The 27,510-nt window shown below is 47.7% G+C and overlaps 8 protein-coding genes across 9 annotated transcripts, besides 3 other annotated features; 2 read left to right on the top strand and 6 right to left on the bottom strand.

The window, feature by feature from the left end:
- Window positions 1-882: part of a mobile genetic element that runs on past the window's edge.
- Window positions 815-892: a dispersed repeat.
- A 174-nt stretch (window positions 893-1,066) lies between these two features.
- On the bottom strand, window positions 1,067-4,186 carry EKO05_0002728 (uncharacterized protein; the record flags this gene model as incomplete). Its single annotated transcript, XM_038937875.1, has 4 exons — window positions 1,067-3,340; window positions 3,392-3,534; window positions 3,585-3,846; window positions 3,902-4,186. 4 exons carry the CDS (start codon window positions 4,184-4,186, stop codon window positions 1,067-1,069), a joined length of 2,964 nt encoding a protein of 987 aa, XP_038801317.1.
- Window positions 4,187-6,046: 1,860 nt separating this feature from the next.
- EKO05_0002727 (uncharacterized protein) lies at window positions 6,047-7,610 on the bottom strand (the record flags this gene model as incomplete). The annotated part of the gene is made up of 6 exons (XM_059635982.1): window positions 6,047-6,366; window positions 6,421-6,551; window positions 6,604-6,930; window positions 6,990-7,113; window positions 7,162-7,278; window positions 7,340-7,610. 6 exons carry the CDS (start codon window positions 7,608-7,610, stop codon window positions 6,047-6,049), a joined length of 1,290 nt encoding a protein of 429 aa, XP_059491965.1.
- A 3,517-nt stretch (window positions 7,611-11,127) lies between these two features.
- Window positions 11,128-11,709, bottom strand: EKO05_0002726 (uncharacterized protein; the record flags this gene model as incomplete). Its single annotated transcript, XM_038938002.1, has 3 exons — window positions 11,128-11,221; window positions 11,276-11,385; window positions 11,443-11,709. 3 exons carry the CDS (start codon window positions 11,707-11,709, stop codon window positions 11,128-11,130), a joined length of 471 nt encoding a protein of 156 aa, XP_038801314.1.
- Window positions 11,710-12,147: 438 nt separating this feature from the next.
- Window positions 12,148-12,394: a dispersed repeat.
- A 941-nt stretch (window positions 12,395-13,335) lies between these two features.
- Window positions 13,336-13,530, bottom strand: EKO05_0002725 (uncharacterized protein; the record flags this gene model as incomplete). The annotated part of the gene is made up of 1 exon (XM_059635981.1): window positions 13,336-13,530. The coding sequence occupies one exon, from the start codon at window positions 13,528-13,530 to the stop codon at window positions 13,336-13,338; it is 195 nt and encodes a 64-aa protein (XP_059491964.1).
- Window positions 13,531-15,418: 1,888 nt separating this feature from the next.
- On the top strand, window positions 15,419-16,804 carry EKO05_0002724 (uncharacterized protein; the record flags this gene model as incomplete). Of its 2 annotated transcripts, none has more annotated exons than XM_059635980.1 (6): window positions 15,419-15,801; window positions 15,859-15,976; window positions 16,028-16,087; window positions 16,139-16,262; window positions 16,313-16,396; window positions 16,685-16,804. In XM_059635980.1, 6 exons carry the CDS (start codon window positions 15,419-15,421, stop codon window positions 16,738-16,740), a joined length of 825 nt encoding a protein of 274 aa, XP_059491963.1. The 2 variants fall into 2 exon arrangements, with proteins under 2 accessions (XP_059491963.1, XP_059491962.1); XM_059635979.1 differs by having other exon boundaries at window positions 16,313-16,474; window positions 16,533-16,804.
- A 2,031-nt stretch (window positions 16,805-18,835) lies between these two features.
- On the bottom strand, window positions 18,836-21,286 carry EKO05_0002723 (uncharacterized protein; the record flags this gene model as incomplete). The annotated part of the gene is made up of 1 exon (XM_038945123.1): window positions 18,836-21,286. One exon carries the CDS (start codon window positions 21,284-21,286, stop codon window positions 18,836-18,838), a length of 2,451 nt encoding a protein of 816 aa, XP_038801312.1.
- An 866-nt stretch (window positions 21,287-22,152) lies between these two features.
- Window positions 22,153-23,930, top strand: EKO05_0002722 (uncharacterized protein; the record flags this gene model as incomplete). Its single annotated transcript, XM_038937837.1, has 8 exons — window positions 22,153-22,280; window positions 22,326-22,375; window positions 22,423-22,571; window positions 22,621-22,873; window positions 22,924-23,186; window positions 23,239-23,435; window positions 23,483-23,695; window positions 23,744-23,930. The coding sequence occupies 8 exons, from the start codon at window positions 22,153-22,155 to the stop codon at window positions 23,928-23,930; spliced, it is 1,440 nt and encodes a 479-aa protein (XP_038801311.1).
- Window positions 23,931-24,098: 168 nt separating this feature from the next.
- EKO05_0002721 (uncharacterized protein) lies at window positions 24,099-25,505 on the bottom strand (the record flags this gene model as incomplete). Its single annotated transcript, XM_038945122.1, has 1 exon — window positions 24,099-25,505. One exon carries the CDS (start codon window positions 25,503-25,505, stop codon window positions 24,099-24,101), a length of 1,407 nt encoding a protein of 468 aa, XP_038801310.1.
- Between the last annotated feature and the right edge of the window lie 2,005 nt (window positions 25,506-27,510).

Genomic DNA, 27,510 nt, shown 5'->3' with positions numbered 1-27,510 from the left:
TATATAACTTATGCCTCTATACTTATTACACCTCTTATAACTACTTAATATAGGTTATTTTACCTCTCTAAAGAAGGTGTATAGGCGCTAAGCTAAGAATCTTATACGCAACTATATTACTTATATTACTAAAACTAAGTTCCTACTATGCTTGATAGGCGCCTATAAGGAGATGTTTACTTCTAGCAATATCTAAGGAGGCTTCTAAGGCGCTAGATTGGTCCCCTTTAACCTAGAACAGGTTATAATAGGTCTTAATGTCTGCCTACGTACCCTACTGCTACCTCCTGTAGAAGATGCTCCCTAGCAGTCCTAAACCCTAAGTAATACCCTGCAATTAGGGTCGCAATTAACGCTAGTTTAAGAGAGGATTTAAAGGCATGCAAGCAGCTTACTAACTTTAATAGTTAAGGCCTTTAAAAAGCTTGCTAAAGGCGCAGCTATTATTGCGCATAAGCTAGTGTTAGCTAAAAAGGAGATTACTAGGCTTTAAACAGTAAATAAGGCTGCTATGTAACATAAATTAAATAAAAGAAAGCAGTTATAGGAGGAGGGGGTCCTAACAGCTAAGGAAGGCCTTTAATTAACTACTCTAACTAAGTTTAGGGCGTATAGTAATAGTAAGAAGGCAAAGAAGTAAGTGCGTGCTAAAGGAGGGGAAGTAACCTAAAGACGCTGTATAAGGTGCTATAATATTAGACATAACTTACGTATATATAAGAAGGCTGTAGAAGATGTTTCTAAATAATATTATGTACTGCACTACTATATATAAGGCTAAAGTGGGCTAATACAAGCTATAATAGGGTAGAGGTTTAGTGTGGTCTTGGCAGAGTGATCCGCTCACCCGTTTGATCCGCTCACCTGTGGAGTACGTTAGTAATACTGTTAAGGCCTTGCGTTAGGCGTGGTGTTAAGTTTTAACAATAGTGGCCCGTGCAGCCCCCCCCCCTATCCCCCTATTATTAACACTAAGGTTAGCTGTACTATAACTGTATTATAGCTCTATGTATAGCTACAGTACGTATACAGCTACAGCTTATATAATTGCTGTTACTTACTATATTTACGGCCGTAACCCGTAACCGTTACGGGCCGTACTACGTACGGTTGGACACGCTGTCCATGTCACTGGATAAGGATGCACGATTTGATTGACAGCTGCACCGCAGGTACCAGCTTCGACATGTTGAGACGCCAACGCAAGCTCCACAAGCACTTCCGCCAAGTGGTCAATTGGTATCCAGTCCACCTTGTCCGCACCATTGCCTAGTCGAGCTGGGAGGACACCCATGAAAGCAGAAGTGGTGACGAGACTTGGAAACCACTCTTGTTGGTTCCACCCACCAGCAGTTCGTGCAGCACCCGCGACTTGGCCAATACGTACTGCACTGGCATGTACGCCGAGCCTTTTGGAGGCGTGATCGAGAAGGCGCTCTGCGAGGTACTTCGACTGTCCATACCCTCCAGCCAACGGAGTTGACATGTCGAAGATAATCTCCTCTGGTACCGTTACTTCCGGGTAATTGAAGACGCTTGAGATGGAAGAGAGGAATTGGATAGAGCTGTTTGCCTTGCTTTTCGCTGAAAACCGTATCAGAGACACGACACCTTCGACTGATGGCGCGAAGGAAGCCAAAGACATGTTGAAGTTGACAGGCCAAGCGTTGTGCACAATATGTGTGACTCGTGTGAGAAGCTCATCGTAGCTGCCGGTGGCGAGACCGAAGCTTGGCTTAGTAAGATCACCATTCAGAAAAGTGACACGCTCGGGAGGAAAGTTCGTGACGAGAGCTCGAGCTTGATTTGTCTTGATCTGCCGACCTTGAGCGTCTGCAGTGCGGTTAAAACAGAACACGTGCGCGATCTCGGGCCTAGAGAGCAAAGCATCGAGGATATACGACCCTATAGCGCCAGTGGTCCCAGTTAGAAGGATGACAAAGTCTCTGTATTGAGATCTGGGAGCCGATACGTCTTCCTGTGGATTGATGGCATCAATCTCTTCGGTAAAGGTTGCAAGCATCTTCTCTAGCTCCTTAGTCGTCGTTGTTGGTTCATGCGTTACCACACTGTCCGTACGTACGAGGTCTGTCTGTGCTTCGTCTCCGGAAGATATGTTTTCAATTGTCGCATTCGTCGCGGTTACTGCTGGTGCGGAGATTACCTTCTCCAGCGCCCTGACCAACGTGTTGACAGACGAGTTGGAGTAAACGGTATCATTGGATATGTTTGCTCCCGGAAATCGTTTCTTCAGGGCCCTCTGCAATCTGAGTGCACCAAGCGAGTCCATGCCGAGCTGGAAGAAGTCGAGGTCGTCCATGGATACCATTTCGGCGACGGCGTTCCGAACCAGAATTTTCAGACTCATCTCTGGACTAGTCTCTACATTGGAAGCATCCAAGCTTTCCTCTTGCTGATAGACCTCCTCAATCTCAGCAGCGTAGAGAGCCAGAGTTGCAGCACGCTGTACTGTGCCCTTGCCAGCCCTAGCCATTGGGATGCTGGAATTGACGAAAATTATCTTGCTCTTTGCTACTCGCGCGTGAGCTGGTGTGACTTTGTTTGCTTCCTCAATCAATGGCCAGACACGTTCAACCAGTCCAGATTTCTCGTCATCAGTGAGCTCTGCATCTGTAGCTGTTTCGATAAGCAAGGCAGCTTCAACGCGTTGAGCACCCACAACCAATGCGGCTTTGACCTCCGGATGGCTCATGATGTGATGTTCAAAAGAGATGGGGTTTGTCTTCTCGCCGTTCAAAAAGACGATGACGTCGTCAATGCGGCTATGATATAGCCAAAGGTCATTCTTTGTTGGATGTGGCCTGAACAGGTCTCTGGTGGCAAACTCTTTAGCATCTGGAAAGTGTGTGAAGACTGGTTGAATGATGTCTGTGTCAGCGTTACGAACGAGGATCAGCTCGTAGAAGTCATCGTGGGAGTGTCGCATCTCGTGCTTCAAGGCTGGGTTGAAATGCATATACACCCAGTCCTTAGCGTTGTCGTAACCATCCTTGTCGTGAACCAACGGAGTGAGACCGGCCTCTGAAGAGCCTAGAACTGTCCAGATTGGTAGCTTTTGAGCAACTGCATCCCCAGAAGCTTTTGGTACGCTACCACCAGCATAGCTGATGTACTTCAGACGCGATGCTGCAACTTGAATCAGATCTTGGCGTTTGCCGAGTTCATCGACAACCACGGGGGATACGAGAGCCCAGTCAACATCAGTGTTACTGATGGCATCTATGAAGGCCTGTGTTGTTGGTGGAGGTCCTGGGATTGGGTATACAGGAACCATGCCGTGATAGAGTGCCATCACAAGCGTCATCCCCACGCCAGCCACCTACGCAAGGTTATCGACTTTCTCATTGCATGAATTAATATTTGTACTTACATGAAACGGGGGCAGGGTAATGAAGAACGAACCGTTCGTGATGTAATGGGCAAAATCCACCAGGCCATCCAGAGGAGAAATACAGCTAGAGCCAACGCATTTCGATGCCCACTCGTGAGTGTATATCAGTGGCTTTGGTACGCCTAAGAAACTCAGTGACCGTTTTGGAATATGCGCGTTGGAGGGGCCTAACCAGTTGAACCTGAGGTGTGTAGCACGAAGATAGGATCGTTTTTTGCCTCTTCGAATGTCTTCATGAATGGAATATCTTCCACATCTCCAACATTGAGAAGCACATCCAAGGATGGTAGAGTGAAGGTACTTAAGTCCAGTCCGCTTAGTATTGACGGTATGCATGGTGATTGTGGTTCTGTAACCACGAGCTTGCCGCATCGCAACCTGGTCAGAAGGGCAACGTGGGCTTCGATACTGTTCCTTGGTGAGGGCAGGAAGACCTTTTTTCACCAGTATATCAATTTAAGGTAGTACTGGCAGCTGTAAAGAACTCACCTTGTAGCCAGTCTTTATTCCAGCAAGCACCATGATGGAATAGCGTAAGTCCATTGATCCAATATATGCAAGGGTTTCAAAACTGTTGCTCTCGCCATACGTCGTCAAGAGAAGGGAAGCAGTAAAGTTGATCGCGTTACTGAGCTGAGCGTTGGTCACGTCATTGAAACCGCTGGTGTATGTAGGTCCGACAGGAACGCGGGCAAAGACGCCATGCGGATCATGCTTTGCTCGATGGCTGACAAGATCAGGCAACAAAAAGGAGGCATCTCTGGTCAAATGCATGGTGTAGAAGCACAGGTTTTTGTTTGTTGCAAGGTAAAGTGACAGTAGAACCTGCAGTTTACAAGTGACACATGGGTCTTTTTATGCCTTGTTAGTCGTATCTTCAGCCTTGTATATTGCTGAGCAGCCACTATTTAGGCTTGTCGGTAACCGATGTGCCAAGAACCTATCAAATGATCTGTTTCTGTTGACCTCGTGTCTCTCGACATTTATAAGAATTTGGCGTTGTCGTGGCTTTGACAGGCCAATTGCAACAACTTAACTCACCCTGTAGCATGATTAACAGCGCATGCAAGCCTGCGGCTTTCAGCTTTGCGACAGTCAGTAGAATGTGCCCCAGACTTTTAGCAATAACAACCTTGTTGGCTCCAGGCATAACATTGATCGCAATCTCGCCCTTCGTCTCGTGATCTCAGTGCAAACATCGTGCCCGTGCGCTTGCGTTCTCGAGCAGTAGGTAGAAGTATGGAATTTTGCCGAAACAACTAGCAGATTTTGACAATTCTTGACGTCGACTCGATTGGGGTTGCGCAAACGAGAGCTACGTTACACGACTCCACGTAGCCCTCACAAAAGCCCTGCTGCACGTAACGAGTTCAGCCAAGCCGTATACCAGCCTTGTCTCACCGGACGCAACGATAAATCCCGCTCTAAAAACCTCTGAATCACGTACTTTCCAACAACCCCAACGCAAGTAAGCAGCAACCATGTCCGAGGCCGCCCAGACCGCGACAAGTGGCACTTGGCAGAAATGTTCCGGAACCCTTCATGACATCAAATGTGCTTGGAAGTGGAGGCTGGGGCGAGGTCTATGAGGATGAGCGATGTTGCAAGAGAAAGCCTAACACCATGAGATACACTTTCATTTATCAATGGCCTTAAGAGAGTGATGTGGGGATATAACGTTATGCGAAATACCTGCCTCAGAAGGGGGGGGTACCAAAAGGCCGCGTGTTATCCACTCTACCTAGTACTAATTTACTATAGAGAACGTTCTAGATACCCTACACCCCCTCTAGAATCCCCCAGAGATTTGTTTGATATTTAAAGCCAATTCTAAGCTATAGCGGTCGACTTTTGGTGTTGTTGCCAACTGCTACGCCCGCCGCGACAGGTGGCTCCAGCCGCCGCCTCCCACTCGCGTCCACCCACAAGGTGGCCGCGGCAGCAGCAGCGGCTGCGGCAGGCTTCTTCGAACGCGTTAACAGCATCACAACACTAGGGAAACGTGAGATAATACAATTAATAGCTTTAAAAGACTCCTATGCGCGTAGTATCTCATTTGTATAAATAAGGCTTTTGTAGGTGAATTATTGATTTGGCATCACGATCCTTCCCCGCACGCTACCTAACCTGGTTGAGGCAGGTTTTTTCACAACATCCGAACTACATAGTTGGGAGCCTTTCTAATTTTCAATGAAATAGTCTTCTAATGTGCAATAAATATATATGCCCTGGTCCGCAATTCCCTAAAATAAAGATACGCAAGGCATAAAGACGATTGTTATAGATACATTTAGGCAGTATCGTCTTAAACTAGAGTTATATACTTGTTAGCTGCTGTTACACATGTGCCCGATGCTAGTATTGGCGGTGACAGGCCAGTCAACTTCACCTAATGGCATGCTAAACATTTCTGAGGGCCTTCGGCGCTTAACTGGTTTGTTTCCTTTCTTATACTGTATAATGCCTAAGTCAATCGTCGATGGTGCTTTAAATAATGGAAACAACTAAAGCAGCACATTTGCACACATGGTGGTGTAGAAAGAAGCATAAAGCTTATCAGAATAGCGTAATTTCCTGCTGCGCTCTCGCTAGACTAGTTTATTTCTCAAGGCTTGTTTCTACAATACTATGTGTTTAAGCCAACTCGCATTCGATCAAGCTCTCCTGAGAGTGCTCGACACTCCAGATTCGCACAATCTTAAGACCAAGCTCAGGTGTTTCCAACAGCTGACTCCAGTCAGAAGACGTTCGTTCTTGAGAAGCAAAAAGAGTCATCATCATTACGTCCAGCGCAGTAGCCTGCCAGTCCGCCTTTATGTCCGGAATGACATTCTCATTGATTAGCAACTTGCTGTAACCCCGTTTCATGGCACCTGCAATCTGTTTCAGGATACTCTTGCCTACATCGTCAGTCCAGTCATGTAAGACCGAATGCATGTAGTATGCCCGAGCCGCTGAAACAAGTTAGTCGGCTCTTCTCACATGAGACCCTCCTTGATCAGAAATACCTTTCAGTGGCTGCTCAGCATGGAAGTCATGCTCCATGCGCTCAATCTTGGGATCTAGTTCCTGGATACCATTGATCACAGAAGAGAGATCTTGTAGCACAAGTCGACCAGGTGCAGCAGGGTGCTTGGTCCTTTGTGTTTTGTCAGTGGGCAAGTCAGAATCATGGTTGTGTAGCAACCTACCTGAACTCTTCGAGATCGTGACCAATGCCTCCACCAACATCCACTAGCAGGACAGCATCATCTGAAGTTTCCATGCCGCTGATTAACTGCTCCTCGACCGGGTAGAAGTTTTGATCCATCCAACTCGGTCGACCCTGTCTGTAGCCACTCATGTGATAGTTGAACTGTTCTCCAAGAGGAGGGTGCGCCTGCATGTACTCGAACATGTTCAGTTTCGTATTGAAGGCGTATTGGTAAGGACCCTCTCTTCCATCAGAAGGAGATTCGTAATTGGTCATCTGCATGTACTCTGCTAACTTGCTGCAAGAGATATGAGCTCCACCAGCACTGATTTGGTCAGCTGTACTCTAAATTGAGCGGTCATCAGAGTTCATGTGATTACTCACAGAGCAGGGTAGGCATCTCCAATGCTACGGAGGGTCAGAGCCTTTGAAAAACGAGTGGCGGCATATTCATCAGTCCCCGTCTCAGTGATGTAGCCCATAGCCGCAATGTGTCTCATCAAGCGGGCTTTCTATGTGAGCACGCTTTCAATCAAACTGGAGATTATAATCTTACCTAAAGCTTTGCAGGGCTTTCCAATTTTACCTGCGATCTCATGAATCGTTAGGGGTTTGTCTCCCAGTACCCCGAACACGCCTGCGTTGCGGCAAGCTGTAATGGCGGCATGGCAGCCTGGCTAGTTATAGAAGCTTCAAGTAAGTGAGATTACCTTTCATAATAAGTTGTCGAACACTTGCCTGTGCCCAGTTGTGTTTGATCATTGTTTCTCGAGGTGTCTCCAGTGCCCTTACGAGAGCTCTAGCGTGTACAAGCATTGCTAGACGAATATCATCGCGATGAACAGATTGGGTCTCCTCAAGTTTGGATAGTTCTTTTAAAAGGCCTGGAACAGCTTCTGGGTTGTTCGCGTGTACTGCAATTCCCGCAGTGGGTAGTGCGGAGTTGGCCTCAAACGTCGTATCTCCGTTACTCGATGCGAAAGCATTTTGCTGGTCGACGGCCATTTTTATGAAGATAGTAGTAGGAATCGAGTATTAGAGATAGGTTTAGGAGGTTAGGACTCATTGATAACTATTTATATCTGAAGATCGAGGGGCACTACTGCATCTTGCCAGCTCCAAGCAGCCCCTTAGTGTTCTCGAAGGATTTAGCATACAAGAAGTGACCTGGTTGTGTAGCCATTAATGTAATTGGCGGAAATAAGTTCTCCAACTGTACGCGAGATTAGCAGATTGAAAAGATGTTCGATAGAAAGCCAGGTTTAGTCTAGAGAGCTTTCTACTTGGCGCAGTGTTTTGCATATTGGCGTCCCGGACCTGGTAAGATGCAGCACTGATAATGCAATCAGCAGTGCTTGACTTGTGCAAAACCCCCTCGAGACAGAACGGTGCTTGCTCAAATTGCTTTGGAATGGAGAACTATTGAACTGATATGCTGCGACAGAGCGAACAGAGCTTTCGGTGTGGCCGCAGTAGAATCTTCCAGCTTATCTATTGACTCATAATTGTACATAAAGCTTTCTGAAGCAAGGCCGAACATCTGGATTGGCATGAAAATGAAAGTAATGGCCTCTTCAAAGCATTCAAGTGGGTCAAAAACATTGGTACAATAGGAAGCATGGAAGCGAAGGATGCGCTAAATCCTTTTCAGTGGATTTCGACGCTGCGAAGACATTGTTGAAGCTGCGCCGCATGAAGAACATTGAATCAGTTGATCCAAATACACCATACTTTTGCCGCCATCGGCCAAGGAATCCTTCACCCCCTCCTGGCTAAGCGCCAAAGGTCAGCGGGATTTGTCCTGCTCCACGCAAGATCAAGTCCGATGCATTGCACCACAATTCTAATTATTGGGTGTTATTAATCGGTTATTCACTGTGATGCCGCGTTCCCATATTTCTGCCCTTCACCCTTGTGTATTTCTGAGTGACATACGTAGGATCACCTGGCATTACATTTAGAAGCACTCTCTGGAGCAACTAATTCCTAGAAAACCCTTAGAAGATTGTGACACGTAATGAACATCCAGCAACAAAAAGGACTGGAGTGTCTCATGCTTTGGCTCAGGTGCGAGGTTCCGAAAGGACTTATCACCAGCCTGTGCATTTGCTGATCAGCGACACTGTCCTGTGGATATTGAATCATATGCTAAGAATCGATGTTTTTGGCCTACGGCACAGCAAGAGATCAACGCAACGCCGTTTCAGACCGCATTGCATGGATAGAAAGGTTCTTACCATTGTTCTATAGATTATATTGTCTTGACATAAAGTCCGCCGAGAGGGTGAGGGTATTCTCCACATGCACACACGCCGTTTATGTCATATTTTCTCGTACTGAGATACTACCCTCGTTTCTCTGTCGGGTCAAACTGACTAATTGTGTCATGACAGAACTACTGAAGTCACCTCGAAACCTCGCCTATCAGGATAAAGGGCCCACAGTCTTGGCGATATGTATCACGCTAACCGCTGTGGCCACTGCCTTTGTTGCTGCGAGGCTTTATGTGAGAGCCAAAATTCTCTTAAGGGTAGGACTTGACGACTGGTTGATTATATTTTCAATGGTGAGAGCATTTCCTAGGGACTTCCAACTTGTTTGGAGTGCTGATACACTGTACAGTTATGTGGCTATATCATGCTAGGACTCACAATAGCAGCCGTGAGAGCAGGCAATGGGCGTCACTTTGCTTTGCTCACTACGGAGCAGAAGTCAGGCACTATTCTGTATACGCTAGTAGGGTTCTGTCCCGGGATATTCTCATTCGCGATTCCAAAGCTAGCTGTGGTCGCACTCCTTACAAAAATAACTAACCCTAGTCGGAGGCACAAAATATTCTTGTGGACAATGGCAGTGGGTTGTACGGTGATTTTGTCTGGCTGTGTTATTATAATCTTCGCACAGTGCACTCCAACTCAATCCCAATGGGACTTCTCAATCCAAGGAGCCTGCTGGAGCCCGTGGATCTTGATATATTACGCCATCGTGGCAGGCAGTGAGTAATCTTCCGGTCGGTTGAACAGACGATTGACCATCCGATAGCTATCTCCGCTGTTGTGGACTTGTACCTCGCAGTCTATCCTGCCGTGGTTCTTTACCGATTACACATCAATTGGAAGAAAAAGACAGTCCTCAGCGTTGCGCTCGGACTGGGTTCCATGTGAGCTTGCGTCGTCCACCTACGAAGCAGGCTATACTCATGATTGGACTAGTGCCGCTGTCGTCGCTATGTACAAATCGACTCGACTGCCTGCGCTTGCAAGCGAAGATTTCAGCTGTAAGACATGCTCTTTTGACGCGACAAGGCAACGCACTAAAATTTCCATACAGACGATACAGCAGACATCACTGTCTGGACCAGCATCGAAGGCAATTGCATCATTGTCGCTGCATGTATACCAACATTGCAGCCATTATTAGACCGGGCTTTTGGTCGGAAAACCTTTGGTAGTAATGGCGACGGCTACAAATCACATGGAAAACACAAGGTAGAGCTCGCAACAATCGGAAGTAGGGGCCGCAAGATAGCGCGGTCCCACAAGAAGATCGGGGTCTCTGACACGACACTGGGACGAGACAGTCTAGACAGCATATTGAGCTCTGAACATCAGCCCACTGGAAACCAGAGCAGCAAGCTGGAGCACAACCACGGCATCATGCGAACTCATCGTGTGACGGTCGCATATGAATAGTTGTTATGTCTTTATTTAGGAGACCAACGCAGCTTATTAAGCTATCAAGACTGTATAAATGGTGCAATTAGTAGACTGTGTAGCGGACATAACAGGCATATCTAGGAGATAGCCATGTGAACATGCAGTCTTTGCAATACACTAATAGGCAAATCACTGTCTAAATCTTAACACCAGCTACTTTTTGCTGTGAAGCTTGGCGAATCTGTGTTGATAGGAAACCGGAATCAAATTGAGCTGAGCTCGCTACCCCATACTATCTACTACCTCGCGACATGTCAGCGCTTCTATCTATCCATAAGCTAAGAAAAACAAATCGTGCTTCCGTGACCTTGACACAGTAAATCACAGTCATTTAATGGCTGTTACATAGTTCCAAAGTACTGAAACGAATTCGAAGACTGCCGTAGGAGAAACATCACCTAAACATATTTAGAAATTGAGCCTACTGGAGTTGTAGTCTACACGACTATCTTTGGAAAGCCGCATAGATGCGAGTGGGAATGAGAAGAGCTAATCACTGGCAAGCAAAGGGCAGAGCCAGCAAAAAGCGTCCTTTAGCGGATTCAGATCACTTCGACCTGTTCAGTCGAATTTGGCTCCAATTTGTTCTGTGTATAAACACAATCAAATTGACCGGTTTTGAGTGATAGAAGGTCCACTCACGGTTGCAGTTTTCACTGTCGGGGATAAGGTTTCACGCTCAATTAGTGATACAGCATCTTTCTCAGTAGACAGGTTTTTTATTGAGCAGCATTGACTATGGTACATGCTCGTTCTCCTCTGCCTAACTGGTGTGTAACCCTTCACCCTGCGTCGAAAGCCTATATCTAGCAGCTGGTACCCCACTTTTCGCATTCATCAGCTTTAGTGTTCTTGGCACAGTCTTTGCCCTTGGTGTCAACAAGTTGGCAGAGTGTAGTGCTTTGAACAGTTAGTGCCTGAGCCGTGTGTAGTTGAGCAAGCGGTTAGACGTACCTGAAAGGGTTCGGGTTGTGGTTGTAACAATCACCAACAATTGGGTTGGTCACAGTACAAGACTCGTGGATGAAGACGTACGCCTTCTGGCCAAACTCGGTGGTATGAAGCTGCACCCGTTAAAATCCGTTCATTACATGACATTGGCTGTAGCTGTGTGCACTTACTACCAGAGTATCGCTGGAGCCTGGCTTGGCTCCGTCCAGACACGTAGTCGGAAACTCAGCTTTAGAGACTACAGTGTAATCACCGGAACCGACCGCGTTCATGTTGCTGGCTGTTTGCTGTACGTTCAGGCGCGATCCGTCAGGGCACCTGAACGGGTCTTCGGAAAACGAAGTGCCCGTGTTGCAACCGCCTACACCGTTGCAAACCTTAGAGTCCCATGCTAGCACGGAGGGCAGAGCAATGATAGCAGCGAGTACGAAGCGCATTTTGATAGAGAGAGAAGAATAGATCGTTGGTGCTGTGAGTAAATGTGGATGTTGGATAATGTAAAGAACGTGAAATGCTCGTTCTTGTAAATATGACCAATTGTATTACAAAGGGCCTTTGCTCTAATTAATTGCAAGGTACGTGGTCTGAACTTCCCGTATTTTATTTCGGTCGCCCGAAATGCTACCGAAGCAACGCCTTGCTAGCTAGGTATTACCTATGTCATCCCTACTGTGCTTATACAACGAGAGACACTGTACTAATATGGACACCAAGTTACTACTCTGAAAATTGATACTTACGTCCGGTAGCTTGCATGGAATACAACGTGGAGGGTTCTAGACCACAGAGACTATGTGGTCAGTAGAAATCGCTGCTGTCGAATCAATCAAGCCTGCTAGATTGCGGCTCGTTCTGTGTCTGTGTGTAACCAGTTGTACTATGGTCTCTGGCAAAAGTAGAGTCCTATGGCTAGTGCGATGGGTCTTGTGCAGACCGCCTTTTAATGACCGCCTTTTAACGGTTATAACAAGCGTGCACACATTCTATTACAGATAACAAAGAGAGAACATGTCTGCTAATTAGTGTAAAGCTGAGAAAGCCTCCAAGGTTGGACTTGCTAAGCCTCGGCTTGTCCTCCACATCGCACTGGCGATAGGACTCTACTTTTGCCAGAGACCATAGTACGTGTAACCTCAGACAGGGGTGCGTATGAGCCGTTCCCTAGTTAGTCCTAGTTTAGGTAGATGCTCACCAAAGCGTCCTGCTACACCGTATGTCTAATATGCTAGATAATCTACATGTGCTTGTAGTATGCTCGTGTTAATAATCTCGCAACTAAGGTACTATAGGTAATTTGCAAAATACTAGCCCTAGCCATGCAGCGTGTAACAACGATCCTTGCGCCCCCTTCGTATGTCCTTACCTGCACCTTCGCTAATACCTACACAATGCTGTTACATAGGGTTTGAAATAGACTAATTAAGATAGTAATAGACTGTTTGATGTCCGCCATCTTTTTGTAGGTGGTTGGTTCAGTACAGGATGCCTCAAACATCTGCGCAACAAATCTCACGATAAATTCACCACGTAGCGCCAAATGTCTGCAGAGGTCCATATGATCTTCTATATATGTTAATATCATGAGTTAGAGATTATTATTAACACCTACTAGATCGGGATTCGCTCCGTCATGGCTTGGGGGGTGCCGACCGCCAAGTTTATGACCAAGCCTCTCAATCCGCTCCATAAGAATGACCAACCCCTATAAAATTAGCGAGGGGGTTAAACAACTCCGCTTGCCTTATAATGCCGAAAATCAGCTTTTGGGGCCCCTGCGTAGCCTGCAAGAATTGCTCGTGCATCTCATGCCGCCACAGTACTCCCAGGATACGCGGATCTGACAACTAGAGCCCGTTCGCCAATATGCATCTGACTACATTTATAATCACACCACTACAAAGAGCGATAAGATATCTCTCAACCCCTGAAGCTCAAAACGGTCTGCTGAGCACTTTCAGCGTGTAGCCGATGCTCTTGTTCTCTGCTTCGGCGGCACAGGAGACTTGCAGGACGGCTATTGCCCTAACGAGTTACGCGGAGTGACCGGTGTGCACTAGCGAGTCCTAGATCTTCTTTTGCCGGTACAATGACGAGTCCCGCGAATCTGTTGGTGGTGTTGATGCCTTTGACATCTGTAAATCTTTCAGACTTACGTAATCCATGGAGCGGACCAATAGGCTTGACGCATTCTGGAACACATAGGTCCGTCTCCTCAGCGCGCTTGAAGCCGCCCTGGAAGAATATCCATTGCAGGGCATTAGCTAGTTGATGTGCAGCAGCAGCCCTGTAGCTGAGTATAGTCGTCACATCGGCAGAATTGTACCTGGGAGTCCTAAACTGTTTAGTAATCTGATCTAGAGTAAGTCTTGCGGTATTTAATCATGTGAATAACAAGTCTGAGTGTACCAGAACGTTTGACCTATAATTCTGGTTCAGATGCCTCTTTCAACATCACCAGTCTATTTGAGCCGACAGTTGCGGTAGAAGGAGCGAGTATACCTCCAGGAGAGCTACGAGCGGTTTTCGAATGGGGTATCAGCACGTGGAAAATGTTATTCCTCTATTGGCATGCTCATGATACCAATAAGGGGGTTGCCTGAGTAGACTGACATACCTAGGATTTTCCGACAGTTGTCACTCTTGTGAGAGATCACTGACTGCTTAGTGCGAAGACTCACGCTTTCAGCCCACTCAGACAACCCGTCTTGTGTAAGGACGAAACAGGTCAGTCTCCAGTGAGGCCTCGCGCTAGCCAGTTGCTGTGCCCGTATACGTTATACGCTCGTAGTGGTCTCCTGGCGCGGATTTGTCTCCATTTTCGTAGAGCCTTGTGTGCTCGGTCTTACACTTGGTACGTACGAAGAGCAGGGTTGAGTGTTGTTGGAAGGAGGCGGTCAATACAGCAATTAGAAGGAGGCGGTCATTACAACAATTAGAGGGACGAGCGAAAGCGCAAGCGGTACGGTGGCGGTGTTGGGCACGGCGCACAGAGCACTCCCCCCAGGGGCTCGAACATTGAAGATAGTGATCACCGTTGCACCTTCCGGAATGCTCTTCTCCGCAGACGTTGCAGGGGTCAATGACGACGATAGCAGTGATCGACGGTGACGAGGACCGATGGCACGCTATTTTGGGCGCCCTGCCGACCGCGGTGTACTCTGGAAGTTCGACCTGTACGCCTTTTTCGAGTGTGGGCTGCACGCTTTGTTAGATATTCGTTAATGAGCAATGACACGTGCGTGAGGTTTGGGCCCAGTGTAAAGATACACTCGTTCGACGCGATCAGAGCCTGGACTGGAAGTCACTATGCCCACCACACCAGCGTGTCAGTGCATGACTCGTTGGACTTCAGTGCGCTCATAGCGGCTATGTGATGTGTCCTTCCTTCTTCATTAGCTGTGGGAAAGTCGTTAGACCGTCAGCACCTGTTGGCGCAAACGAGGCTGTACAAACGCATGTACCATAGTATAGAGCAGCGAGGACAGCAGCGAGGCAACGTCAACATCATCACAGTGAACGAGGCTCGTGGCCGTTGGATGCTGTGGTTGGCTGCTGTGACTTGTATCGGGGACACTTGCGGTGAGACTTCGGGGATGGCGCCCTACCTAGCGCAAAGCGGGGTCATGTCTGTGCAGGCCTGGTGTGAATCCGACTCACCCGGACAGGGGCAGGAGAATAAATCTCCGCAGAGTCCATGTCCATGTGCGCAAAGCTCTTAAACTGCGTTGGACTGGCGAATGCAAGAATGGCCGATTTGAACTACGCCTGACAGATTGCGCTCCAGGTAGTGAATTATGCAAAAGCTTGCCAAAGCTGGCTCCTGAGTGAAGAATGGCGCCGCTTCACCTCAATTGCCCGTTGTGCAGCCGAAATTGGTCGGGGAGTAGTCCGACACCGCCACACTAGCAATGTGCTCTACGAGCTGTCATTTGAAACCTCCAACCCAAAAACCCTTTGAACACCGTGTTTCGGGGTGGACAGGCCTTCAGTTGATCTTGCTAAGCGTGCAGTCTCAGAAAAGCAACTACCTTGGCAGTCCCCACACGCAGAATCGCACCGTTCAGTCCTTTCTGTTCTCACTCGATCCACAGTGACGCGCACGACGATAGTTTCCTGTGAGCTTTAATCTATTGCACTGTAAGAAGGATGCTTGTATATGGGGATCCGGGGTACATGGAGGAAAACAAGGGTTCTAAACTTTACATCATCACATTTTTGTTCCTTGCCGGCGCGATTCTCATCGTCACACTAAGGTTTGTAGGCCTTGCTGTCATCACAGGTACTACTCTGACCAAATCGCGTAGAATATTCAGTCGATGGTATCTCCTACGAGCCCGACGAACAACACTGTCGGAGGACCTGATCGTTACAGCAGTGTTGGTCGATGTCGCCTCATGCATCTTGATTCACTTCCAGATCCATACCGGGATGGGTAAGCACATTGAGTACTCACGCGCTCGTCCGGCAATGCTTGTAGAGAGTATGAAGATCGGACTAGCGCAGAACACGACTTATCAGGCGCTGGTCGGGTGAGTAGCAACCCTCCCTGATCACTAGGTCTGCTACAGTGCTGACAAGACTCCCAGCCTGATCAAATTGAGCATCCTTGTCCAGTTCCACCAGCTTGCTCTACCTGGGATGCAAAAGCGGGTGATTCTGTGGATTAGCGTCTTTGTCTTGATATTCACCCTGTTCACCGTATTCGCAAGTACTACCGCTGCTGGTCGAAAGGCCGCTCGCTAACTCGCTGTACAGGCTGCGATCTTCCAATGCGTTCCAATGAATGCTGCGTGGGACCCTGAGAATTTTCCCAAGGTTTGTTACCGGCACCGTCATACTCTTGTTCGCACAGCTAAAAGATTGCAGGGATGCTGGAACATGATGGCCGTGAATTTCTTCACATCTTCTATAAATACGCTTTTAGACATTGTTATTTTCGTGCTCCCAATCCCGACTATGCGAAAGCTTCAAATCACCTCAAAGAAGAAAGGTAAGCTTATGGACGTTGTGCATTGCATACGTGGTATTGACACATTACAGTAACATTAGTTCTAGCGTATGCTATGGGTCTTCTAGCACTTGCATGCTCAATTGTTAGGCTAAGAAATATCATTCATTTCAATGGTGAGGGCGATTTCACTTACATCGCTTGCATGGTTCCAGTCTGGGGGGCAGTTGAGTGCAATGCTGGCATCATCTGTGGTATGTGCACGTCTCTTCCCCAATTGTTACACCGTGTGGATCTGTTAACATCTCCTAGCTTCGTTTCCGTTTGTTGTACCTCTGTTCAAATGGATAAGTGGCTCTGTCGCTGAAACCGTGTCGGGGTCACATCTAAACCCTTTGTCAGGAAGAGGCCACGAGCTACAACGATCTGATAAAATGAGCTGGCCGCTGACTTCTAGACGTCAGGCAGACCAGCAGCGCTTACGTTCAGAGTCAACGGAAAACATAAGAGTCGATTCTGAGACCACCATCGTCGTTTCCAATGCAACGACTAAGTCTGATGGGAAGCATGTCGAAAACTTTTAGCTACAGGAAGGCTACGACGCTGTGCTGGAGCTTTGTGCGCTCAGGGGAACTAGACAAGGGCTACTTGCTGTACCCTTACGCAACCGCCCATTGCACCCTCTAATTCTGAAGGTCTTTAGCTGGACTGCGACCGATTTTAAATTGCCCGAGTGCTCTAAGGAACAGCCTTACTTGTCTTGCCTAACGCGTAACGACGGTAAAGCCCACTGTACGCAGATCCAGGCGTCACCCGCACGGACAAGGTACCCCATATTTGCATTAAACTAGGGTTTAATCATAACCTTTTCTCTTCTTCGAATTTGTTTCTCCCAAAATGAAGCCCGAGACCTGCAGCTTTGGTTGCCACACTTTCGGTACATGGGTTCGTTGTTAAGGCGATATAGCTTGGCGGCGACAGTACTAATTGGCTTCTGAGATTTATGGTTTGTTCTCAGAGGACCAGGTACACACCCCACAACACAGGTATTAAGAGGTAATAAATTTTTAACCTAGGAAAACATAAGCAGATCTTCAATATTCTTCAGATATAAGCGTGTTTTAGTAAAGAGAGTAAGTCTACTTAGGGGCACATTTTTTACTTCTATTATTATAAGTGCACTTGTAATAAGGGCGCTAAAACTTCTGCTTTTATCTGTGTACGCAGTAGGGAAAGTATTTACAGATGCACTATTGCTCCTAGGTTACACGGTGTACCTGGTCTATTAAGAACGCCTATAACACTACTGGAGCATCGTCCTGTGCCTCGATTTTAGCTAAGGTGATCAGTGCGATGAGGCCTGCTCAGCCCGCCCACTATGATAGTTTGTCACCTTCAGACTTGGTATGTTAGTCGACAACGTCTGTGAATCCTATTGAGTATAGATGTCAGGTACAGTGCTTACTGAGTACCACAGTACTGTAGCATGCACGTTTTGCATAATCACGCTCGGCTATGGCCAGTTTCCCGAGAATTGCATCTTCTAAATTCTAAGACAGCAAATATGATGTAGATTCTCCGAAGCATCCTTCTAGATGTACTCGGCCCCTGCTCTGGTAGCAGGGCCTTGTGCTCCGTTCCCCATCTGCGCTTTGTTACCTCAAAGCTCGATGTATTCAACGTGAGCTCGAAAAGTATGGCCTCAACGCCACGCGTCTGGCGTCATTTCAATAAATGCTTGCTCGATCAAACCGTTCTGATCGCTGCCCTACAACCCTAGAGACGATCACAGGGGTGCATACTCAGCTGGACGCAATATTTAGCAAGATTCGGCGTAATTCTATCACACTACACCCTCACAATCCCTGGTATTGGCTGAGCGCACATCCAGAACCCAACAGTTCAGTTTATCTGACGTGGCTACGCCACCAAAATTTGATTAGGTCACGATGATGCGCCTTAAATTTGGCATTTACAGCCTGGTCCATAAGGTTTGTTTATCTCACTCGAGTGATGTTTGCGATTTGTTACGGAGAAGTAAGTCTGTAAATACCTTTACGCTTTACTGCACCCTCACTTACAGACATTTTTCCCCCGAGACCACGTTGAAGCTATTGATTTGGAATCAAATGAGCGATAGTCCCGGCCTCCGAGGAGTGGACTGCGCAGTAGACGGATCGGAGGAAGCTTGAAGCTCGGCGCAAGCCCCTTGTAGGGCTTGAATCCAGGTTCTACGCAAAATGCAGAAGCTACCCTGTAACCCCACGAGATTGTGCTTATGGAAAGTTAACAGATACTCGCACCTGAGCCAATAAAGACACAACCTCTTGATTTTAAAGACTGCTATCCCCTGGCCAAAAGTTACCCCCGTCCTATCAAATACACTGGCTGGTTCTAATCGCTTTTCTATGGACGAAGTGCGCGCGTCTCATTCTACTCTAGAGACTTTTAACTTGTTTGTTTACGGATGCCCTATGTTTTCAAGTACTGTGCCTGGCTTCGCAATGCTTTCTATCAAGGGACTTGTTCCAAGGCTCACCATGTGGACATGTCTATCAAGCATGCTGCTGAAGCGGTAACACCAGCTCGCTAGCTATGAGAATTGTTACGGTATGCTATCGGTTGTACTTGACAAAAATAGGGCTGGTAATCACCTTGCCGCCATTCCACTCTCTTGCTACGAAGTACACTGCTCTCTGCTCATCCGCTCTGTGTGAACCATTTGATATCTCAATCTCCCCCTCCACCCTGCGCGGCAGACGTACATCCAACAAAGTCTCAGCGCGTACATACAACTCCGCACCACCAAGGATGCTGACATGCTTCCCAGCCTTTACTTTTAACTCGTCACGAGTGGCTATAAAATTGAAGGAAGGTTGTGACTTATGCGGATTTCCTGACAGAGCATTTCCGACTTTGACATACCCATCGAGCGTCCCTGTAACACTGACTTCACGTGGCAAACCAGAATCAGCCTCAAAGAAGATATCTACGCCATCGAAATCCCCAGACGTGCGCGTGTGGAACACCACGTGGTCCACTGACTTGACTGTGATGCTGTCTTCAGGATTAACTGACACCCCACCAAAAGGCACAATGTGGGAAATTTTGGCGCCGGGAATAAGGATTGCGCCATGCCAGATCGCTTCTTTGTAGCGGTCATAAACGCGCGCACCACCCCACTCGATGCGCAGTTTTGTGGGCGTTGAAGCTTTGGTGGACGTAGAGGCTTCTTGCTGAAGGTCACGAATGAAGACAATGCCGTTAGCGTCCCAGGCTTCAACCGAAGAAAAGCCTGCATTGCCATAAAAAGCGTATTTGAACGACAGTTTTTCGTTTCCAGAGATAGCGATTTCATCGCCTTGAAGCGCGGTGCCATGGCGGGCACTGACCAGGCCAACAAGTCGCTCGCCTGTCGTCGCAAATGTCCTGCGAGCTCGGAGTGTGGTAGCGACATCTTTCCAGTGCAATGCAGGGGAAAGTACACCCGTCAAGCCACCCTTTGTGCCAAAGACTGCAGTTCCAGGAACCCCGCCGCCGCAGCGGCCGCGATGCTCATCCGAATTTGCACATACGCCAAGTTTCCAGCCACGCTTCACAGCATCGCGAAGAAGCCACTCGAAGAGACCCCACGCGCTGCCAATCTCCAGAAGTCGTTCGAGCTCGGGATGGTGCCAGGCTAGATTGCAGCGACGGCCACCAACGTGCGGGATGAGGAGGTGCTTTTCCGGAACGTGCGCATAAGTTGCGTAGACCTCATCCAGTGGCCAGGCGCCGGGCAGGAGCTTCGCAGGTCCATCCTCGTTCCATTCGAAGCTTCGTGCAACGTTACCGTGCTTGTCGAAGGAAAACTCGGGTTCGCTAGCAGCCGGATCATCAAGAAATACCACATTATGATCGCCACCAGCAGCGGAATTGCCGCACCACTCCGTGCCCGGAAATACCACGAAGTCGCCGTCCGCGTTGACCTTTCTGATGATATCTAAGGTAGCATCCCATCGCTGTTTCGTGATATTGAAGTCGTTTGCTGTGTAGCCAACAACATCGAGACCGGCAATTTGCTGAGCATATGAGAAGTTGTATGTGGTGGAGTTCGTGCCAACGGTATCGTCAGAATGTACGTGCAGATCTGCAAAGAGAGGTCGCGAAACGGGGAGGGAAGGTTCGGAGGTAATCATTTGTGACTCAGTGGCAATGACAGCACCATGAGGGTTCACGATGCTCGACTTGAAGATATAGTCCCCAGCCACAGGCAATGTTGTAGAAGCTTTCGCAATCGTCCAACCACTAGGATTGAAAGGCCATTGCTCGTTCCAAATCACGTCGGAAGACCCTTCCTTTGTTATCTGAGCGTTTGCTGTGTAATTCATAAGATCCTTTGTCGCATTTCCCCAATGATCCTCGGCGTGCAGATGCACAGTGAACTCTGTACCAGGCTGCACAACGCGGGGAGTGACTGCCTTGATATTGACAGGAGGACCAGGTAATATTGGGATTGCGATATCCGGTTTGATGGCAGCGAATCTCGATGTTCCAACAGGATCGATGTACCATCTCATCAAGAAGTTATCCTCAACGAAAGTCTGCACACGTGTGCCTTTCGCCCCCCATCTACGGTCACCGAGGCGGATTACGATCTTGTCGCCAGGATTGAGATAGCCATCCACTATGTCAATGATAACAGCCTTCTGGAACGGCCGTTCATGACCCTTCTGATCGAAACGCACAGCCAGCGATTGTACTGTGGCAGGCGTTTGTCCGGTCTTCAACGGCCCCGGAATGTATTCGGCTGATACATGATTGTCCTGTTTGGGGTCCGATGTTTGAAAGAGAGCCCAGTCTGAGTAGAATTTGAACGTTCCCTTCATCCAAGCTCCATCCGCCAGCCCACTGCCGCCTACAGTGTAGATGATGACAACTTCCGTCCATTGGCCAGCTGTCAAACTTGTTATATCGCATTGTAAGCTTCCGAGAAAAGGTAGGCTTTTCGTGTAGTGATATAAATCCTTCGGAGCGAAGTATTGTCCTACGATTGTTGTGAGCTCTTCCTCAGACAAGGTCTTCATTTTGGTGTCGCTGATCGCGTTGCGTCGACAGTCTGGTGGCGGCGACCAGGAACAATATTCATTTCTATCATGAGCGAGACGCGACTCGTGTCATACCGGACATCGGTACGAGGCATGGCACGTTGGGGTGTCTTATCGTGCAAAAACGTTTGTGAGATGGAGATTGACGTGCTTCCAATGCCCCACCCCTTCCGTCACAGGACTCTTGGCGCGTTCTAGCGCGTTCGGTATCTTGGCAGAACTCCGCTCTTTGTGTCTGCAACCTGGTAGACCTTCCTCAAAATCATTTCGATGATTGACAGCTATCGGACAATTTTAACCCACCCACTTTCGCTACCGGTGGCATAACAGCCAATAAGCGTGCATCACGAAGTAACTAGACCATCCATGCAGCTGCGACTCCATGATAAGCAAGGGCTGCTCAGTAGTCAGAGATCGCCTCAGACACTGTAGTATGTTTATAGTGCACGCGCACAGAGGCTGTAAAAAGTGCTGGTCTGCTGATTGGGTGAAATTTCATAATATCTCCGAACACACATACCTAATAGAGTTGCTATGCCCCTATCTCTCCACTATAATGCACTAGCCATAGGAATCTACTTCTGCAGGAGATCATAGTACATGGGTGCAATCCTGCGACGCTCTGCCCCACTGCAAAAAGCTTCTCAGTCCGGCTAGGGTACATTTCAACAATCGCGCAATGCTGACAGGCGATATCGTCAGTATGCAGAGACGTTCTTTTCTATCCGGTAGGAGTCATGTTGCAAACAGAGGTTATATGTATTAAACATGCCTGACACTTATGTCGATATTCTTCGTTAACCAGAGCCCGCCGGCCTGTACCTGCGTTAACCGCCAAAATCTCAATGGCGATGGCAACAACAATCAAGGAAGGCGTCCACGACAAGGGCGAACTTGAACTTGTGGGCGAAGAGAAGGGCTTTTTGGTGCAGAATGACTGGACGCCAGAAGAGGAAAGACAGGCCAAGCTGAAGTGAGATCACCTCATGCCTTGTTATCTCCAGGCTAACTCTTGCAGGCTGGACTTGATCTTGTTGCCACTCTTGACTCTGGGTTTCTTCTGTCTGCGTAAGTCAAGGCATGCAGTGTTGTCTGACAATGCTGACGGTCTCCAGAACTGGATAGAGGTAACATCGCCAATGCCATCACGGATACTTTCATGAAAGATGTGGGCATCACGCAGTTTCAATTCAACGTTGGACAGCAGCTGCTCTCGCTCGGCATTGTAATTTTCGAGATCCCATCGAACATAGCCCTTTACAAGGTAATTTCTGTTCATGTTATAAAGACACAGTCACTGACCGCTAAAACAGGTTGGACCTGGAAAGTGGCTTACGCTCCAGCTGTTCCTGTTCGGACTTGTCAGCACCTTTCAAGCGTGGCAAAGGAACCATTCAAGCTATCTTGCTACACGCTTCCTTCTTGGAGTAACCGAATCGGGATACATTCCTGGGGGTCTATGGACTCTTTCGACTTGGTACACCCGTCGAGAGACGGCGAAACGAACGATGATATTTTTCTTCGGCAATCAACTTGGACAGGCATCTGCCAAACTGATTGCATATGGTACGTCAAGGCAGATGCCTCATGTTGTATCAACGACTAATGACTATCAGGCATCCTTCATATGAAAGGTGTTGCCGGATACCCGGGCTGGTTCTGGTTGTTTGTCATCATGGGAGGTTTTACAATCGCAAGCGGCATATTCATGGGTTTTTGGCTGCCAGATTCGATAGAGAATCCTCACAGCTTGTTCCTCCCCAAATTCAGTTTTTTCACTGAACGCGAACTACACATTCTGCGAAACCGTGTCAAGCTTGACGATCCGAAGAAATCGAGTAAGAAGCAACACATTGGAATTGACGCGTTTCGGAAAGCGGTGCGCATGACATCAAAGACTTCTATAAGACCACTAACTGACTCGCTGATAGTTTGGTAATTGGCGCGTTTGGCTTCATGTTCTTATTACATTCTTCAATAATGGTCCGTTTCGAGGCTTCGACACCTACGGCCCATCAATCATTCGCAGCTTCGGTTTCGCAACATTGAACAGCAACGCTCTGGCTTCTGTCGGCCTATTCCTTCAAGTCCCCGTATCGTACGCCTTGAGCTATGTCTCAGATCGCTTGTAGGTGCATCATGATGCCGTACTTACTACTGGCTAACCAATACCAGTGATAAACGGGGCGAAACAGTCATGGTCGGTATCAGCATGCACATGTTCGGTTACATCCTGAACCGAATCTTCACTGAAATTAATCACCGCGGCGTACGGTACTTCGGAGTCGTTTGGACGCAGATATTCGCCAATCTACCTCACCCTCTAAATATCGCTTGGATGTCGCTTGCGTGCCGCGATCCGGAGGAGAGGTCGTTGGCGATGGCCATGTAAGTGCGCAAGTCACTCAAGCCTGCTTAAGCTAATATAGAAACCAGGATTATTATGAGCGCAAATATCGCTGCAATATATAGAGCACAGCTCTTTCAGGAGGATGACAAGCCTCGCTATCGACGAGCATTTGGCCTCAACAGTGGGCTGCTGGCAATTGCTCTTTTGTTGGCGGCATTCAGGTACACCCACGAACTATATAAACGACGTAAAGGAGGGAAGATTTCCGCTTAAAAGCCTGTTCTCTCTCACACAAACACAGAAAACCCACACAAATACACATACGTTCTGGTTGAGGCCAGCTGCGTGTGTGTAGGGTAAGGGTTCAAGCTCTTCTATGTCTGCTAGTCTATTCGTATACTGCTATAACACAAGTCTATTCGTGGCCTCTTACCTCTTCGTCTAATATACAAGCGTGTCAAACGAGCAATCTTGAGCAATACGGCGATATGTGCTATTTTGGACTTCGATGTACGGATGCTGGTGCGACGATTCGTGTCCTTCCTGAAACTGCAGCCTCATACGCAGGTCAGTATCCTCTTTGTCGACTTGTACGGCGTTGCACAAGCCAGGCGCACTTTTTTCAATAAGCTGTTTCGTATCAAGCAGCAACAATGAAAGTTCGGGGTTGCGCACTGTTTTTGCGAATGCTTGCTTCTGAAGGATGGCAACAATGACACCGGAGACGGTCAGCAAACAGTTCATTGCGAGCCAAGTCCACACTCGCCATGTTGTTATGGAGGCGGTCAGGGCAGGGAAGGGTAGACTAAGCGCAGTGCGTCGCATTGTTGTATCATTCGACCAGACATTGGCCATGGAGTTCCAACTGGCTTGGTATGCGACGGAGAGCATGCCTTTTGTGTAATCGTCGAGATTTCCAGGTTGCATCCAGTTTCGCCAACTGTGCGAGACGCTCATCAAAGCTAGCACATCAGGCATCATCCTCAACGCTTGCTCAGCAAGTGGATCTGCTATGACAACGCTTTCGTCTTGCAGCGTTGTCTCCACAATGCCACCCGTGCCCAGACGACAATCTCGACAAATTACTATGCCAGCAGAATACTCCATACGAGCAATAACATAGCAGGATGGGTCATGCCAGTTGTTGAAACGGCTAGTTCCTGTTCGTGCATCCAGATGGTACAGTCCGTTGAGACGCCCGAAAGGATCATCAGATTTCGGGTCACCACACTTTTGCCTGCCATTGGTGGACACAACCACATAATGCTCGCCTCTGACGACCTTTGCTGCAGGATAAGAGCCTTTCAGACTCCACTCTTCTGCAAATGCAATTGTGACGCGGCCAGGATCTCCGCCATGAAAGTAAGGGTTCATTCTTTCGGATGGAATAATGCTGAGCTTGAACGTATCATTACTAGTGACGTTCTTGAACAAGTCCATGTGTGGAAGTATCTCATCTAAGGATTGTAGCCATTCCAGTGATTCGATGTTCAGGTAAGGCATAATGACCTCTTGTACACTGCTGTTCGCTGGAAAGCCTTGCAAAGAAGGTATACGCCTTCGAGAAATGTGTCTTGAGGAGTCACTGAAGTTCGCGGTGGTGGCGAGCGATGAGTGCGCCAGGGCTTGCATGACTTCGTAGAACCTGCTATTTTCATAGTCGCGATGGTATGTCCATCCAGGTGTATCTCCAGGATGCGTGACATTGACTGGCTGAGAAGGGCTCATAGCAAGCTTGGGTATCCAACTGACAGCGCCAGTGATGATAGGTGAGATGAATTGTACCGGTACCGAGATGATGAATATGACACATAACGTGGCAAATAGTGGTGTTGAGGATGAGTCCATTGGTGGAATTCTGTACCGAACAAGGCGACTAAACCCTTTCAGAGTCGTGCCGTTGTACTCTAGCACGATGAAAGCCAGACGCCATCCAGCCAAGGTGAGCCAAGCTCCGGCCAGTGTCCTTACAACTACAATCGATATTGACAATAGCGTCGTAACGTTGGTTTGGTAGATAGGTAAGACAGACGGAGGTGCGTTGCTGGAGGTGGTGGCTACAAGAAACATTCGCCCGTTGATTTGAGTGAGCAGCAGCATCACTACTGCGAGCGAGCAGACAAGATGTGTGGGTAGCAGCCAATAATCTGCAAAAGTGCTCAAAACTATGTTCTCAACCGGTCGATAGCTGCATTGATGTTGCATTGGTGACAAAGCCATTTCTGTTAAGTTGGCCGACCGTGTCAGATCCTCACAAAGCAATGTGTGCCAGGAATCGAGGTTTCTTATAGTTCGTGCGGCTCAAGGCAGGAAAGATTGTGGATTCTGCTGTCGGTATCATGATGTGGGTAACAGACAGGCTTCTAGAACCGCCACATCGTTTTACCTTCGCTTGTTCCTGCGTGCGATAGGTAGGCTGTGCGCACGAAGGATTGTGTTTAGTGGGGTCACTACATGACAGTAACCACTTTTCAGCCATACAGAGCACCACGGCAGTGTGCAGTATGACTGCATGCAGCTAAACAATGGAGTTGGTGCAAGCAAACCACCCGCTCGAAGGCCGCTTAATTACGATATTCGACAAAATGTACACACAAAGGTGGATTATACCAGTTTTGCTTCATTCAGCTAAGCAGTTCAGGCTCTGCCGTACATGAGTTCATGTATCGGAGCCTAAGACATTTGAAATGCTGCTTGTTGACAGTAATTAAATATAAAGAGTTAGCTCCAAATTTGTATCTGTGCTGTCCAGTTGCTTCGCACATTACATTTGAGGCGTATACGTACACGTCTGGGGTATTTCAGAAGTGTCATTTCTCATTACATGAACATACTAATGGTAGTGTTCTTATGAGATATAGCTTCTCATTTACTCTTAAACGCCTACAATTATACTATTTATAGTTTAGGTACTCTATTGATAACAGATGCTAGTATGATTCAAACTAAAACAGCACTATATAGAATACTTAACGCAGCTTCTTGCAACCTTTTCTAGAGAAATAAATGACCTTTGTGCAGTATCTTTGTTAAAGATTAGGCTTCAGCTAAGCCTAGAATCCTACTACAGATGAACATGCGGCTCAATCATGATACTGTCGTGTCATCTAATGGCCATTCGGCACTACTATAGAATCTTCTATCTGTAGGTGTGCCTAAGCAGCAGCAATAACGCAGCAAACGCCCCACAAGCAACGTAGAGGTACTGAGTCTTCAATTCAAGCGCGATGTTATCCATAGTTTTATAATACATCGCCTGTACTATCTGCAATAGAGTGGGAAGGCACAGAAAAGTCCAGAAGAACCACCATAATCAGAGGCAGATACAGAAAGCCAGTTGTAGATCGTGTGCGGCCCGAAATCAATTAATCAAAAGCGAGGCGTTGATCAATCAACGACAGCTGAGCAGCTTCGCGTTCTTGAGGAGCCCGTTCCCCCAGACCTGTGTTTTTATGAGTGTAACAGTCTTTTGTAAATATTCCCAGAGTGGTATGTAGACATCACTCTTCGTGTATTAATGGAACGGGTGTCATTATGGTGTTGGTATGAAATTGCATTTCGAAGTAGTTGCTAATAGCTGGTTTTTCGTTTCTGGTAAAGCTCGTAATAATCTCAATGGAATTTTTGGCTGTCATATTAATGTAGACGCCATTTCAATCCTCACCAGACCTGTCTAGCTACAACAGGTCTGAAAGTTTTTGATACTCATTTGGATAGTGCTAGCCTCTATCAATTATCGCGCGCTTCCTATCAAGTAGATGCAGAGTATGTTTGGAGAACGAAAATTACGTATATGCAGTGCGTTGTACAACCTGTGTCTAGCTCACGAGCTTTTAATTGCTTTTAGTGATCC

This window comes from Ascochyta rabiei, chromosome 4 (genome assembly GCF_004011695.2).
Source record: "Ascochyta rabiei chromosome 4, complete sequence".
NCBI lineage: Eukaryota > Fungi > Ascomycota > Dothideomycetes > Pleosporales > Didymellaceae > Ascochyta > Ascochyta rabiei.
This window is presented reverse-complemented; position numbering and strand designations above follow the sequence as displayed.